Here is a 16,251-nt window from a genome sequence, read left to right on the forward strand (position 1 = left end):
GAAAAAGGGGGAGGAGAGGGGTGTGGTGGGTGGGGGTGGGGGTGGCTGTTGCTATTTATAAACCTTGGCTCGGGAAGGCCTCTTGGAGCAGGTGACATCCGAGCAGGTGTCTGGTGGAAGGAAGGGAGTGAGCCCTGCAAATGTCTGGGAGGACAGCGTTTCGGGCAGAGGGAGTGGCAGGTGCAAAGGCCCTGGGGTGGGGGTGGGCTTGGCCAGCTCAGGAACCCGGGAGGCCAGTGTGGCTGGAGCAGCTGGGAGAGAGGAGGGCAGAGGGACTGGGGAGGGGGTCTCAGGTCAAGCTGTGTGGCCTGAGAGGTTCCTGGACTCACCCCCTAGCAGAAAGGTGTCGGTGGGTGTTGAGTCATGTTTGGAAAGGATCCCTCTGCTGCTGCTGTGTGTGTGTGGGGCGGGTGGGAGGCAGAGGAGAGAAGCAGAGAGGCTTAGGAGGTGAGAAGACGGACTGGAATGGCTGGTCTGGGGAGAAGGGCGTGGAGGGAGGGTTCTGGGCTCGTGCAAGTATACAGTTGACGACAGGACATGTGGAGAGGGAAAGGAGGGTGAGCTCCAGTTGGCTCTGAGGTTCTGTCCTAAGGAGACAGCGGGTGGGGGCAAGGGTCCCGGGATGCACGTGTCCGCCGTGTCTACTGAACATCCGGGTGAGTCCGCAGTCAGGGGAGACGGGAGGTGGGGGTGGAGACGGAGCCAGGGGTCCGGTGCAGCTGGACAAGACCGGAAACATGGCCCGGGTGGGGTTCCCGGGGTGGTGAAGGTGGGGAGAAGAGGCTCAAATAAGAGCCCTGCAGCGTCTCAGGCTGGGGAGGTGAGGACGGAGCAGTGAGGTGGGCTGAGGTGAGGCCACCGAGGGGCTGGAAGCCGCGAGGCGTAGAGCCCAGGACCAGGGGCTCCCTGGGGCTCCCCGCTTTCCCTCAGCATTCTCCCTCCTCGGACACACTGCCAAGCTGCTCTCTCTGCCCCTTCTCTACTTCCAGAAAACTCCTACTCACTCACTGAAACCCTTTCCCGTGCTGATTGCCCTCTGGCACTCAGCCGATAGGGCTGTGGGCCCTGGGGACAGCTGACTGCCACCTTCAACATCCTAGAAAGCCTGCCGTACCCCGATGAGATGCTGGGGAGAGATGGAAAACGTGTGCACAGCAGTTTCTATACATCAGGCTCTTCCCATGTCTCATTTAGACAGACAGCACCCTAGTGAGGCTGATTTCAGCACCTGCTTTCCAGCTGAGGGCACTTTGGCTAAGTCACCTGCTGGAGGTCCTCCAGCCATCAAGAAATGGGGGAGCAAGATTTGAACCTAGATCTGTTAAGCCTCCAGGTCTGCCCCTCACCACACTGCTTCCTGCCTATAAAGAACTAGCAGGCGGCTGGATTCGGAGGGGTAAGCACTCCATCACCGCGGGGCCCGAGTCTGGGCAGGGGTGAGGAGGGGGTTCCAAAAACCCTCTCATCCTGGAGGCCGAGGGAGCCAGGGCACGAGCCAAGCGATGCTCTGAGAGGGGAAGAGAAGCATTGCCGGGTGGGAGGTCAGAAGCCGCCAGGTGGCCCGAGACACGGAAGCGGGTCAAGGAGCGATGGACCATTGCCTCTCAAGGCACGATGAACGCAGCCATTAAAGCAGTGCTTATGAAAACTTCTCAATAATGCAGGCAGCTCTCTGTGACATAAAGCTGAGCTAAAAACCCAAGACACACAATCTTATGTGCAAAGGCAGCAACCATAAAAGTGAAACAAGGCGCTGATGACCAGCAAGGGCTGGAGGGGAGAAGGAGCCGCATTAGGTGGGGAGCCCATTTGGCCTACTCCTCGCCTGCTCTCCATTGAGCAGGGGCGATCTTATGATGGAAAATTTGGCATGAAAAGAAAGGAAACTGTCACGGCTACTTGGTGGAGGGCTGAGGCAGAGGAAACAGCTTAAACAGGGAAGTGATAACTAAGACCAGCAAGGAGGGCCCTGGGCGCTGGCTCCCCACAGCCCCGCCTCCCCAGGCACTCATCACCCCCTCCCAATGACCCTGAGCCTTGGGGTGGGGCGGGCAGGAAGAGGGTGAGATGTTGTGGGAACCGCCCAGATCATGGGATTCAGGAGGGCAGCCGTGGGATTCGAACTCTGGGTTGCCCGTGGCTTTCCCTCCAAACCACTTCATCCACCCGCTTCCCTTTTGCTCCAGTATCATAGTTTACTCGTTGGTACGAGTGGGAAAATCCCCCAGCAGAGCCCCAGGTCTCTTTGGACATGGCCTGCTCCTTCCTTCTGGACCCCAGGGGCTGGGGTGTCTCGGGCACCCAGCTATTTCTTTTGAGGGTGGGTTGGGGGTCTCTGTCAGGGTTTGTGGCTCTCTGGGTAGGGATAGAGCAGAACGAGGAGGCTGTGAGCCCCAGAAGACTCTCTGGGGGGCATTTGTGGCCTCTTGTGGAATATTGTCAGTGAAGGGGATTTCACCAGAAAAAGAATCTGATTACCTGATTATTCTAGCAGAGAAAAGAACTCTGAGATGCACTGTGTGCCTGGACAGCTGCTTCCTTTGGAGGCTCTGTGGGCCTGACCCCTCACCGCAGCCTGTGTACATTCTGTTTTTCCTACTAGAATACCCTCCCTGCTGCATTTTTAATTTTTGCCTAACTCCCATTCATCCTTAAAGACCATTTCAGCCGTCACCTCCTCCAGGAAGCTCTCCCTGATGCCCAGGATGGGCAGGTGTCTCCTCTGGGCTCCCTCCAATCAGATCTGATCGCTCATTGCCACTGTCTGCACCTGAGTCAGTTTCACTGTGTGTTCAGGTGCCTGACCCAGGACAGGAGTGCAGGAGATCGGCTCCCATCCCTGCCCCTCTCTGGACCAGAATTGGATGCCACACACCCCATCTTCCTCCCTGTCCCTTCCCTGGCCCTCCATCCTGCCCTGGCTGGACTCTGCCACAAGGAGCCGGTTCCCGCCCAAGGCTTCAGGGGGATGTGGAGGCCCTCAAGCTCTGTCTCCTGACTCCAGCCTGCTTCTCCCATCCAGCTCCCTGGACAAAGGGACCAGGCTGGAGACCTGGCCCTGACAGCCTGGGCTGGAGCAGATGGCCTGCATTCAAATGCTGAGTCTGCAGGTGACTAGCTAGGTGACCTTGGACCGATTATCTAAACTCTGTGCCTTGGTTTTCTTGACCTTAAGATGAGGATTTGTCAAATGAGCATTTGAGAGCTAGGAGTGAGGCACTGAACCAGGCAGACAAAATCCTCACTCGCTCTTATGTTCTAGTGGGGTTGGGGCAGGAACACGGGGCAGCGGCATGAGTGCTGGAGCAGCGCCCATCTGCGCCTGCGCTCTTTTTATTTCACATTCGCTCCCCAGCACCAAGCCCAAGTGTTCCCTCTTAGCCCCCGCCCCCACGGAGAAGTCTGGTTCTCTGCCCTCCCCAGGGTAAGGAGGGACTGGCCAGCTGCTGAGGGGAGAGGGGGTGTTCCCTAGGAAGAGCATCAGTGCTCCCTGCAGTCCTACTGTGTGCCGAGCCCCGGGTTGGGCCCTTCTGTGTGCCCGCCTTCACCTCTCTTCACCGTTGTCCAGAGCAGGTACGGAGACTCAGAGAGGGCCAGCAACGCATCCGAGGACATACAGCAAGCGAGGCTCCGGGCTGGGCTTTCCGTCACCGCCACCCCCTCCTCAGGTATTCCCCCAAGTTGTCGAGCCACGCTGATGAACAAACACTCTCCTAGACTTTCACCAAAGCCCTGCGAACAGGGTGAAAACCGGGAGAGCTGGCAGAGAGTGGTTTCCCGTGTCAACCAGGCTGGGTGGGGGGAAGGCAGGGTCCAGCCAGGGAGGATGAGGATCCAAGGGGACAGGGCCGGAATGTCCTGACCCAGCTGGAAGCCCCGAGCACTGAAACTCCAGCCCGACTTTGAATCCACTGCCTTCTGAACCCCAGTCACGGAGGCCTCCTCGGTGTCTGATGTGAAGCCAAGGAAAGAGGATATCTTGTCCTCTCCCTTTGTCTCCTAATTTTCTGGAATTTCTCGCCGTTGGCTGGTGTCCCTGCAGAAACCACACACCAGAGACTCTAGTCGCAGAGCCGGGAAGAAAGTGATGGCTGCGCTCTGCCCGGGGTTGGGGGAGGCTCCGGAGTCGGGCGAACTCCAGGGACCCCACAGGGGAGGCATGGATGAGTTCTGCAATGAGCTGGGTGGGTTCTAGGTGAGGGAGTGGGGAGACGGAAGGAGGCTCTGAGATTGACGGGGGTTGCGGCGGTTGGCTCAGGACTGGACTTCATTCTGGGAGACTTTGGACTAGAGATATCCTGGCTGAGGTCTGTGGACTTAACTAGTGTGGCTGTGGGCAGGTCACTTAGCCTCTCTGGGCCTGTGTTTGCTCATCTGTAAAAGGGGATGAAAAAGCTGCACAGCTCAGTTCTCAGGGGGGTAGTTATCAGGGAAATAATGATGGGGTGCGTCTAAACAGCAAGTGTCACCTAGGTTTCCAGTGCTCGACTTGCTCCCGTGTGTCTTAGAGGGAAAAGGGCAGAGCCTGAGACTTCAGAGAGACTGAGGTAGGCTGGGGAGGGTCTTGGGGGCCAGAATAGGAGCTGAAGCCCCTTACCTGGGGCGATGGGTAGGTGGGATGAACCAGAGGGAACCAGGCAGGGACCATGGGGCGAGGCGAGGGGTGGGGGGAATCCTGGAGGGCAGCCAGAATGTCATCGGGTCCCAAGACCTCACTGTGAGGTTAGGCTGTGATTGTCCCCATTTTCCAGATGAGGAAAATGAGGCTCAGACAGGTCCAGAGGAGTCAAGCTGGGATTCAAAGCCAGGAGTGTCTGACAGCGATCCCCAGTGACAACGACTCACATGAATACGGCGATACAGCAGCAGGGGGGATAACACCGTGTCTTGGGAACCCCTCTCCCCACAACTGCAGCAAGAAGCCTGGGTGGTTCCCACAGCACCCCAGGCCCCCTCCTCTTTCTCCTTTAGACCCCCCTACACCCCTGGGGGGCAGGCGCTGGCAATCAGGCACACAGCTTGAGGGTGAGGATGACATGGCAGGGTGGGTGGCTCCAGCTCTGCAGCTGCCATGCCAACCAAACAGCACTTGCTGAGCACCTACTGTGTGCCCTGAACACCAGACACAACATGTCTGCGGTGGGCGCAGTTTCCAACCCTGGGGAACCGTGGCACAATGACCGAGGTGTGACTCACCAGGAGCTCGACCCTGAGCTGGGGCAAAAAGAAAACCGGGTGTGGGGAGAGGCAGGGGAGGGCGGTGGGAAGGAGTCGCAGAGCCCAGAACTGCCCTCCTGCGGCCGGTAAGCCGGCCGGTGCGTGAGGGGCGTCAAGGTGAAACGTCCCTACACGCGGAAGAAAAACAGCGTGTCAAGTGCACAAGGGAGAAGCGTGTCACCCGTTCACGCTTGACTTTGAGACCCCATGGACTGCAGCCCACCAGGCCCCTCTGTCCATGGGATTCTCCAGGCAAGGACACTGGAGTGGTTTGCCGTTTCCTTCTCCAGGGGGACGTGATGAGCAAATAGTGGGGGCACCGTGTCACCACTTTTCAGAAGGAAATGAGCCAGGGGAGACGGAGCCTGCATGGGATCTCAGCAGGAAACGCTGCGGTCTGAGATTGTTATCCTGTAAACGAAGGGAAAGCTGGCTTCTTCCTGAAATGAACCAAAGGCAGTTGCCCTTGATCCCTTCAGACTGTCCCCGATCCCGATCGAGACCAAAAGCTCCACAACTCAGGGGCCGTGGGGTCCCTGCTCTGGACAACGGTGATGAGAGGTGGCCTTGGTCGCCCCAAGGCCATCCCAAGAGGTGAAACAGGCGGTGAGGATACGGCATTTCCGGTGAAGGAGATGGAGGCAGTGTGTGTCTGCCGGGGCCTCAGAGGCACGTAATGCTCTGAGATATGGGGCCCCTGATGCTTGGCCTCTGAAACTGCTTTTTAAGGGGCTGCCTGGGGCCCACTTCAGCCCATGCACGGCTGGAGGACTTTCTGATGAAGAGGTTCCTCCCCGCTCCCATGGAAGAGGCCACCTCTCTAGAGGCTCTGCGAGCCCCCAGCAGAGAGGCCACTGGCCCTGCGCTGGAGCCCTGCTCAGGCTCCCCTTTCTTGGCTGACGTGGGCAGGTCAACAAACTCCTTCTAGCCCCCCACCCTCCAGCTTCCATATCTGAAAATGGGGCTCAACACCCCTACAGGACAAGTGGCATTTGGCTGGCCCATTCAGGGTGCGGAGTGAAGACTGCTTTTGCCCTCCCTGTCAATCCTGGCAGGGCAGGACCCATACCGTGTTTATTTACCCAAATGTGAAATGACCTCAAGAATCGCCAACACTTGGGGGTCAGGCACCAGGGCGAGTCCTGTACCAGGATCAGCCCATTTAGTTCTCAGGGTGATACGACCCCTGCCTGTATTTACAAGGGGACACCGAGGCACTGGCCAGTGGCGTGGCCTGCCTGAGGCTGCAGAGCCCGCATGTGGCACAGGTGGGCCTTGAATCTGAGCCATCTGACTCCTGCCCCAACAGATGAGCTGCTTCCAACAACACCAACAGAGATGATGACACTGACATAGTCCACTTATGAAGGATGATGGCTTTATGATTGACAGGTGCCAACCCCACTGATGGAGCCGGTGACGGGTGTCTGGGTCGCAGTCAGCACTCAGCAGTGGCTACTTCCTTCTCTCTCCCGTCTCCGATCTTGTTCCCGTCTGTGTCTCTGTGTCCTGACACTGAGTCTGGACACCCTGCTGGCTGTCTGCAGGAGGGTGGGGGGGGCAGTGCCCACAGCCTCCTCTGTGGGTTTCTGAGCATTCACTGAGCCCCACACAGGACTCGGCTGGAGTGCCGAGGGTCAACTCAGTCCACTGCTGGGTGTCCAGGCCCAGCCCTCCTCCCAACCACTGGACCAGGCAGCGGCAGCCCCCTAGGGCCTCCCCTCTGGGGTGCCTATGACAAGCCTCCTGCCTCGGTCTCCCCTGGAGTTGTCCAGAGCTGGATCTTGACTCCAGAGTCCTCCATCCCCAAATAAGGGCTCAGAACAGGCGTGTGAGGACCTCAGAAGGGGGATGCTCCACGTGGTGGAGGCTCCGGGAACCAAGCAAGACCCCCTTCTTCCCCAGCCCCCCTTCCAAGAGGAAAACCCCTGGTCCCACTTCCCGTGTGGGGAGAAGCTGGGCTGTGGGCCAGGAATGCAGGCGCCTCCAGGAGCTGGAGAAGCTGGGATCATTCACCTAATACAGAGCTGAGATGGGGAAGGGAGAGAAAGAGAGAGAGGCCATGAAGAGTTCTGGAGGTGAAAGTTGAAAGAGAGAGAACGAGCCAGACTTAGGGGGCAGCTGATGGGCTCCGTGCTCAAGGAGACGCATCTCCGCGCTGCCCCGGGGAGGCACTCTCAACGGCTGGAATGTGGGTGTTAGGAAGACGCGGGTGACAATTCGGAGTAAAGCAGCACAGACTCGAGCTCTTGTTCCGGGAGAAACACTGACGACAGTGCCCTGGCCCCACTCTCCAGCCACCCCTACCCCTGGTTTGACAGCACCCGGGAGCACGCCCGTCTCACCAGGTCACAGCCCACCTCCTGCCTGCCCCCCACCGCTGTCCACAAGGTGAGGCTCGTTTGACCTCGGCCAGCTCAGCCCCACAGCTGGCTGTGCCCTCCTGTATGGGATGGCAACCTCCCTCCCGGGAGGGTTGCTCTCAACTTTGAGTTCGTTTGCCCCACTTGCGTCTGCGTCCCCAGCTCCCGCACAGAGTCAGGGAGGGGCAGGGGCTGTTTGGGGAACTTTAGCCAAACCGAACAACGTAAAGGAAGACAGGTCCACACCAGGAGGGGGCAGGGATTCCTGGCGGCCCAGAGGGTGGGGAGCTGCCGGCCAGTGGCAGGAGGGCAGGGGCTGGAGCCAGACTGCTCACCTGCCTGCCACCCCCATCACATACTGACCCTGCTGACTGGGGACCTTGGGACTGGAGCCCGTGCCGTGGGCACTTAGCCCATGGGATCCTGGTGAGAACGAAAGGATGCAAACAGTGCCCAGAACACAGCAAGCCTTCAGCAGACGTTGCTGGAGCTGAGGGTGCCCACTCCTTGAACCAAGGAGACCCAGCAACATGAAGGTCTGCTCCGCTCTCAAAGTCCATCCCTTCTCCCCTCAGCTAGCAAACCAGAAGCCCAAGCGGGAAGCCCCGGTCCAAGGTCACGCAGAGTGTGGAGGGCAGAACAGAAGATGGGCAGCACCCAGGGGACCCTCTACCCCCCAGTAGGCCCTTGCATGTTCCTGATGCTCGTTCTTGAAGGAAGGCTCACGTAGTGATGGAAACTCCATTGTGAGTCTGCCTATGCGACCCAGGAGGGCACACAGAGGCCCTGAGTTCCAAAATGAAATGTCTCCCCCTGCAGACAGCAGACCCTGTGGGCCGTGACCTCAGCCTCTCATACAGTTGCCATGAACTCAAACATCATGGACCACCCCCTAAAGCTTGCACGCTCTTTCCCCTCCACAGCCGGTTGCCTCGAACCTTATCTGGATAGCACAGCACAGCGCCTGGCACACAGTAGGCACGTGATGTGTACCATGTGGAAAGGGGGAGACCTTGGAGACAGGCAAGGGTTAATAGCAAGGGAGAGACTGAGAGCTGTTAGGACCAGATGCAGCAACTCAGAAATGGACCAGCGCGGTCCCTTATGGTGCAGGGAAACCATCCCGGGTTCTGCAGAGCAGCGTGTGCATGCTAAGTCGCTTCAGTCGTGCCCGACTCTCTGCCACCCTGTGGACTGTAGCCTGCCAGGGTCCTCTGTCCGTGGGACTCTCCAGGCAAGAATACTGGAGTGGGTTGCCTGCAGGCAGAATGGCATCTCCCCAGAAGGACAGGCTCACATCGTGGTCTTGTCAAGTACCCGGGGAGGGATGGAGGGATGGGGCAGAACTACCTTCATCTACATGGTAGATTCTCAGCTCTCAGAGCACTTGGCTCCTGGGAATGACATTTTCCAGTGGTTCTCAAACTGTCATGCCTACAGGCATCACCTCCAGAGATTTCTGATCAGGAGACTCTGGCTGAGACCCAGGAATTTATTTTGACAAACACCCCAGGTGTGTCTACAGTGAGAGACCCACATTTCAGGAAACCCCACCTTTGGAGCTGAGCCAACAGCTGTTTCATGGTCTGTAGCTTTGGGTGGGCTTGTGCGTCCTCTCCCCGCTCCTCAAAGTGAAAAGCGGCCCCTTCTCCACCCATCACCTCCACATCACCGGGAGCCTGGCTCAGGGCCCTGCCCAGAGGACCCAGCTAGTCCACATTTGTCCAAACGAGCTGAGCAAGCCTGCCTCTTTGTCTCCTGTGTGACAGATGGGGCAATTACTCGATCAATAAGCACAAGCTGATTTAAGTGTATCTTATTAATTATTTAAGTCATCCATTATTGAAAAGGTCACAATCTGTTAGCTACTTAAATGATCATGAACTAGCTGGGCCGCATTTCCAACAAAGAAGCAGCAACGGTTTGCTGAGCACCTACTATGCGCCAGGCATTTTGTTTGATCCTCAGGATAACTCTGGGGTGGCGGGAGGTGGAGATGGGCAGTGTACGTTCTTACACTCTGCTCCTTCACAGGGATTGGCAGGTTAAGAGGGTGAAGGGGCTTGCCTAAAGTTACGGAGCTGGTAACTGGCAGAGCCGGGGCTGGGTTGCCTGTCAAGCTCATGGACTTGGCAGGGATCACCGTGTTGTAGGTTTCTGCACCGGGATCTTGCAGGCTGACTCAGTACTGTTATGTCCTGGGATGACATACCCCATGCCCTGCATGCCCATGGCTGCAGCTCCGCCCCTGCAGAGTACCTGAACCCCGCACCTGACCCTGAACTTGAGCATCTGTGCTCAGCTTGGCTCCTCCAGGGGCTGGTGCTTGTCCCTGGCACAGTGGGGTCCTGCTCCAAAACACACAGATCCCCTCCCCTTTCCCTGTAGCCCTGCACTGCCCAGGGACCCCCAGGTTGGGTTATTCCCCATCCCCCACCAGACTGGAGACAAATAGATGTGAGAACTGCACTGACCATGAACGTGCTCCTGGGGCAGGATAATGGGGGATCTGCTGGGGTAGCCACCGCATAAGGCCAACCAAGATCCCACGTCCCCTGCTGACTTTCTTCCCTTCCCCTGAGCCATCACTGAGCAGCCTGATTGTATCACCCTCAGACACCTTTCTGCACAATGGAACCCAGTAACATGCTTATTTTCAAACTTTATGCTGGAAAAAAAGCTTCTCTCTCAGCCTCTGGCAGAACAATTTGCGGCCTCTGACCAGACTGAAAACTTGGAAAGCCATCCAATTTCCCTTTTTGCCTTGGCAGCCAGGAAAGCCATCATCCAATTTCCCTTTTTGCCTTGGCAGCCAGGAAACTTGCAACTCCATTCCATGCTCAGTGCCAACAGTTCTCACACCAGAATCTGAGTAAAACAAACTTGCAAGCTTTGTTCCTAAGCTCCATTTCAACCTTTCCATACAGGCACATGGTATTACCAGGAGCCACTTCAAATCTTTCTTGGCAAATAAGCAAATAGTCCAGTAATCGATGAGCCAGACCCAGCAGCAATAACGATTCAGCATTTTCCAAGCTCGTCAAAGACAAGCGACGGCGGCCACTCACCAGGCGGACGAGCTCTGGAAGGTCATCAGCGGCGGGGTGTGGCTGTCGCTCTGCAGCGTGTGCACAGCCTCGGGGGCTTGCGGCAGGGGGCCCGGGGGAGGCTGGGGCTGCGGGCCCGGCTGCCCTGGCCGGGGGGCCTGGGCAGGGTTCCCCCACCGCCGGGGGTCCTGTTTCATCCACCGTCCGTGGATGCCCCACCGCGCCAGGTAAACCTTGCAGATGTCGTAGTTCATTGCCGAGTAATACAAAAGATCCAGGACCAACAGCATCAACACGAAGAAGCCGTAGATCCACACTCCCAACAAGGCAGTGTAGTTGCTGCAGGCAAACAGAGAGAGGCTGAGAGACACCAGGACCACCCCCCACGGGGGCTGCAGTTTAGCAAGGGGGTCGATTAGAAGACGTGGTACGGAGGCTGCTTCGGGGGTCTCAGAGAAGGTGGTGGGACTCTCTGGGGGGAAAGGGAATCTTGGCTCCCTCTTCTCATGCCCAGCCCCCACCACTGCCTCTCCCCCACCTGCCCTACTGGCCACCTCCCAGATCCCACTGCCCTGGGCCCTGGCCCACCCAAGCAGCCCCTTCCAAGACCCCATGTCCTTGGGTAGGAACTCCGGTGGAGGGTGCACACACTGTTAGACCCTCTGGAAGGAATTCTCAGCTGGACATCTGGGGCTCTCATGGTGTGGGAGCCCCTAATTTCACCCTCCTTCCCTCCGCCCATGTGGGTGCTACGCCCAGACTGGCCAGCTGTCTCCCACAGGTGGCCCCCGCTTGCCCACCCTCTTAGCTGTTGCTGAAGCTGTTCCCACCACCTAGGACGCTCTCTGGGCAATTCTCACCACCCCCTCCCCTCCCCCTCCAGCTCTTCCCATCTTTCCGAGTCCAGGACAAAAGCAGGAAGTCCATTGTCTTAGGATGCACAGACCCAAGTTCCTGCCTCACAGCGCCCACCCGGGGCCACCGAGCACCCCGAAGTTCTGCATGGAATGCAGCCAGGCATCCCCACCCAGGACCAGCTCCGCCCCGGCCTGCTCCATCGCACCCTCCGCCCTCTCTCTCAGAAGGCCAGGAATCAGGGCGTGGGCTCAGCCGCCCTCCCCCCACCCCATGCAGCAGACACCAGTCCCTCTGCCCCACCAGCCATGTGCCTTTCCAGCCCGCCCCGCGGCCACTCCCTGACTCAGTCCTCCCCACCAGGCACCCCAGACCGCACAGCCAGGGGTCTCAGGGCCCCTGACATCAGTTCTCTTATTCTTCACCCAGCACTTCCACGCTGAGGTCTAGTCTGTCCTCCAAAAGCAGAGATGATGGGGTATCTGAGCCGTAGATGTCCCTTCGTGAAGGGGGTGCTGGCTTCCTGCCAAGGCACCTCCACCCCCGAGGAGCTTGTGGGAACACTGGGCCTTCACAGGGGCCATACCTTCTGCCCAGCCAACCCTTTCAATCCCTCCAGCCCCTTTCTTCTTCCCCTGCTTGACTCCTACCACCGCCTCTTGGAGATTGCCTCCCCCAGGAAGCATCCTGGATACACTGCCCCTCCTACCCAGCTGGGTCAGGCCTTCCCTCTGGCCTGAGTGCCCTTCAAACCCTCGCCCACCACCTGGGGCCATGCTAGCCGGGTCTGTGTGTATCCTCCCGCCCAGGCCAGGGTCTGAGTCTTCCCAGGGTGCCCCAGATGGTGGGGGAGGCTGCTTCCTGGCCTCGCCATGGCAGCTGGAGTAGCCGAGCTCCAAACAGTGCTCACCCGGGACTGCGGCTGTTTAAAGGGACTGACTTATTAATCACTCAAATGCCTCCTCCATCTGCTGCCTGCTGTGGGCATCTGTGCAGGTGCGCGTGCACAGGCGGGTGGCAGAGAGGAGGGGCTTCCAGGAGGCAGAGCCGGCGCCCAGCCCCACTGCCCCACATTCCACAGGGAGAGACCTGCCCCAACTCCCAGCAGACAGGCTCCCTCAGTGTCCTGGGTCCCCAGAGCAGGTCCCCCTAGATGCTGTCTGAAGCCTGGAGCCTGGAGGCCCGGCTCTGCCTTCTCCGCCTAGCTTTGCTGTGCAGCCTGGGAGGACATGAGTGTGTCTCTGGTTCTGGAGAGTGGAGCTCCTCCCAGTCTTGGTTTCCAGGCTCTGGATCTTTCCCGCTTGGTTCACCCATGCTCAGCCTTGGCCCCTGCAGTGAGATGGGGGCTGCTCCCCTTCGAGTCCTCCAGCCCCCCTCTCCGCGCTGGGCCCCGGGCAGAGGGTGCTGACTTTCACTCACACAACACATGCATGCGAGCCCTCTGCCTGGAATGCCTTCCCTCCCCACACCTGGGGCGGGGTCTCCTCGAGGGGAGGCTCTGGGTGTCCTGAGCACCTCTCCTGCAGCAGGCACTGCCAGGTGCCTGGGGCTTCCGGGCTGCTTGAGGAATGAGTAACCCCACAACTCTGCATCACAGCACCTTGGATCCCTCCTGCGGCCCCACCTCCAGCCACCACCTCCCTGAGGCCTGCAGCTGTCCCAGGGGCTTGTTCTTGCTGAGGTGTGAATGACTGACTGGCAGTCTTCCCCACCACACCCTCCAGCTGCCTGATTTCAAGGGGAAGCCAGCTCCGCCTGGAGACGTGTGGATGTGAATTCCTGCCAGGGAGCAGAGGCCGGCAGTGTGGTCCGACAAGCTGAGACAGGAGTCCACGTGGACACAGGGAGGACCTGGCTCCACACCCCAGCACCCCTGCTTTCCCCAGCACCACTCTCCACCTTCCCCTGGAGCTCCCACAGGGTTGCTCAAAGCGCCAGCCTTTTCCTGGGTGGTTCCCATGGCAGCAGCCGCGGGGGCTGGGGGAGGGGAGAGGGGAGGGAGAGGCAGGGCCAGCTGTGGGCAGATGCTGCCCCACAGAGAGGGAGTCCACGACGCCCACAGGAGCTGGGAGCGGGACCACGGCTAGGCCTAAACCACCAGGGCTAAGAAACAACAACAGCAACCAAAGAAGTGGCTGGTGGGCATCGCTCTAAACACTTTACACATCCTAGCCTGTCCGACCCTCAAAACGTACAAGGGAGGAACCCCTGCTGCCATCATCCTCAGCCCAGAGATGCAAACCGAGGCTCAGAGGAATTAAAAGAGTATCTGAGATCTCACAGCCATGAAGTGGCAGAGCCAGGATTGAAGCCCAGCAGTCCAGCTCCAGAGCACACATCCCTAACCACTGCGCAACACTGCCTAAGGCAGGTGCCACCCATGTTCTCTGGGCAGACAAGCTGCCTCCAGGCTTGTATCCATGCTGCTTCTCTGCCCCCTACCTCCTGTGCATGCAGCTGGCCCCACCTCCCTGTCTTCCTGCAGCTGTCACCTCCTTCAGGAAGCCTTCCTTGATGTCCTGTGTTAAGTCCAATCCCTCCCCTTGAGCCTCCAAAACCACTGGGTTTCCCAGAACACACTCTGCTGTCTTTGCTGTCTTGTAGGACTATCTGCATCTTGAGATCAGATCTCCTTGAGGCTGAGGTCAGTGTCTAACTTATCTTTGTGTGCCCAGCGCTCAGCCTGTGGCTGTTTCAGGCATTCCTTAAGCTAACACATATTGAGTGCTCAAAGCAAGCTGGTGACAATGGCAGCCTTGATATTCATAACCTCTTCACTAGATTTTACCTTCTGTATGCACATTCTCTAGTGCGTGCATGCGTGCTAAGTCACTTCAGTAGTGTCTGACTCTTTATGACCCTATTGACTAGAGCCTGCCAGGCTCCCATCTCCATGGGATTCTCCAGGTTGCCATGCTCTCCTCCAGGGGATCGTCCCAATCCAGGGCTTGAACCCTTGTCTCCGGCATCTCGTGCACTGGCAGGCGGGTTCTTTACTACTAGCGCCACCTGGGAAGCTCATATTCTCTAGTAGTTGATAGTAATACTAGCAATCACCATGCCCTGTGTTTCTGAATCTTTGCAACAATACTGTGAGTTAGGAGTTGATCTCCCTAATTTACAGATGAGGAAATGAGGCCCAGAGAGGCGAAGTCCTCACCAAAGGCTGCACAGCTGGGGAGGAGCCGCGCTGGGATTTAGACACAGGGCCATGTGACCTCAGAGTGTGCTGAACTGGGGGGAAATCCCAAGGTCAAGTCTAAGACAGATGTCCAGGCAGGAATTCCCCGCATCTGCTTGGCCCATGCATCCTGGCTCACCCTTTACCGGGAACTGAGGACAGGGTCCAACCTCCCCTGCAAGGGCATCCTGCATCTCAGCATGTCATCGTCACGGCAAGCACAGGCACTGCTGGGCTACAGGCCTCCGTAGCCAGCTTAGTCTAACTGGCATGGGGGTTGGGGTGACAGTGTGATTTCACGGCCCCCCTCCAGTTCAGAGAAAGGAGAGGGGCACTGGAAGGAGGTGCCACCTTTGCTGACTCCCTCTTACCTGCAAGGGAGGCCACCCTGGAGGTGGTAGCCGGCAGAGAAACCTGGGTCATGGACACGTCCCCAGGCAGCTCCCTGGCCTCTCCATGGTTGGCTGGCTGGGAGCATTCTGGGTTTTTTTTTAAATTTAATTTAAAAATGTGATCTGGAAATTAATTTCATCCAGATGCAGGGGCCTTTGTTGAGCGTGTGTGTATCTGTGTGTGTGTTTGTATGTGTGTGTTATAAAGGTCAGAAGATAAAACAGAGGCTGTTTTATGAAGCAAGATAAGAAGCCAGCCAAAACCATAGATACCAATTTTTCAGTATCTATCGGGATATTTACTGATTCAAATTCTTCTGGGGCTTCTCAAGCAATAAACCAAGCCTTCTCTGATGGAGAAATCTTGCTGAATACCTTCCTGGACGGGAGCAGGTATGTCAGCCGGCTGAGGCCAGGTGGGGTCCCATCACTACCCATGGGAAGTCCCGGGTGAGGATGGACGAGGTATGTTCCTGAGGCCATCGTGTCTGTGGCTAGAGCACCTCTGGATTTGGGGAAAGGAAAGCTTTAGGAGGAAAGAGGTTTCACTGCAGCCAAGGGAAAACTGAAAACCCATCACTTCCCACGGTGAGGCCTTGAGGACTCTGCTGTCTTCTGAGAATTCCTGTCCCAGGCTCCCACCTCTAGAAGCCCATCTGCCTCGTGAAGGAACACCCATGCACTGCACAAGGACTCCAGTCCATGATCTGCTGCCAGAGGGATGACCTCTGTCCTCAGAGAGCACTGATCACTGACCCCACATGCCCCGTCCCACCCCACACCCTGAACAGATGCTGCTGTTGCTTGTTCAGGGCCCTGGGTGGTCACTGCTGCTAGCGTCCTGCCCAGAACCTGGCATGGGAGGGTGTGCACACACTCCTGAACACCAGGGCTGCTGCCCGAGTGGCCAGAAGTAGCACCTCCCCGAGGTGGTGGGCTTGGCAAGGTTGCTTCCTGCGCTCTGCCTGCCTTTCTGCCAGGCAGCCAGAACCAAAACAGACCGTTCTGTTCCTCCAGAAAAACACAAATAAATAAGTCATCAGAAGCACTCTCCTTTTGCCTGCCACCAGCCCCGCCTCCTGGCTGATTCACTGGGTGGGGCGGGAGAGTGTCAGGCAGCCCTTGCATCTCCATAAAGCCCTAATGGGGGTCACAGCTGCGCTGGCCCATCTAGATGGGTATTAACCTTCATCCAG

At 58.0% G+C, this 16,251-nt stretch overlaps 1 protein-coding gene across 9 annotated transcripts in view; it reads right to left on the reverse strand.

Moving 5' to 3' along the window:
• SHISAL1 (shisa like 1) overlaps positions 1 to 16,251 on the reverse strand; it is a 79,145-nt gene that overhangs the window by 25,161 nt on the left and 37,733 nt on the right. For 5 of the 9 annotated variants that reach the window (XM_081591762.1, XM_081591763.1, XM_081591757.1 and 2 more), the window contains one exon: positions 10,649 to 10,966. In XM_081591762.1, the coding sequence (XP_081447888.1) occupies positions 10,649 to 10,966 (318 nt within the window). Of the gene's footprint in view, positions 1 to 9,043; positions 10,967 to 16,251 lie in introns of those variants that run through there. The other 4 variants (XM_081591758.1, XM_081591759.1, XM_081591760.1 and 1 more) reach the window with 1 other exon arrangement.

The sequence above is a fragment of the Giraffa tippelskirchi genome, chromosome 4, assembly GCF_054371585.1.
Source record: "Giraffa tippelskirchi isolate mGirTip1 chromosome 4, T2T-mGirTip1v1.2.pri, whole genome shotgun sequence".
In the NCBI taxonomy this organism is placed as follows: Eukaryota; Metazoa; Chordata; class Mammalia; order Artiodactyla; family Giraffidae; genus Giraffa; species Giraffa tippelskirchi.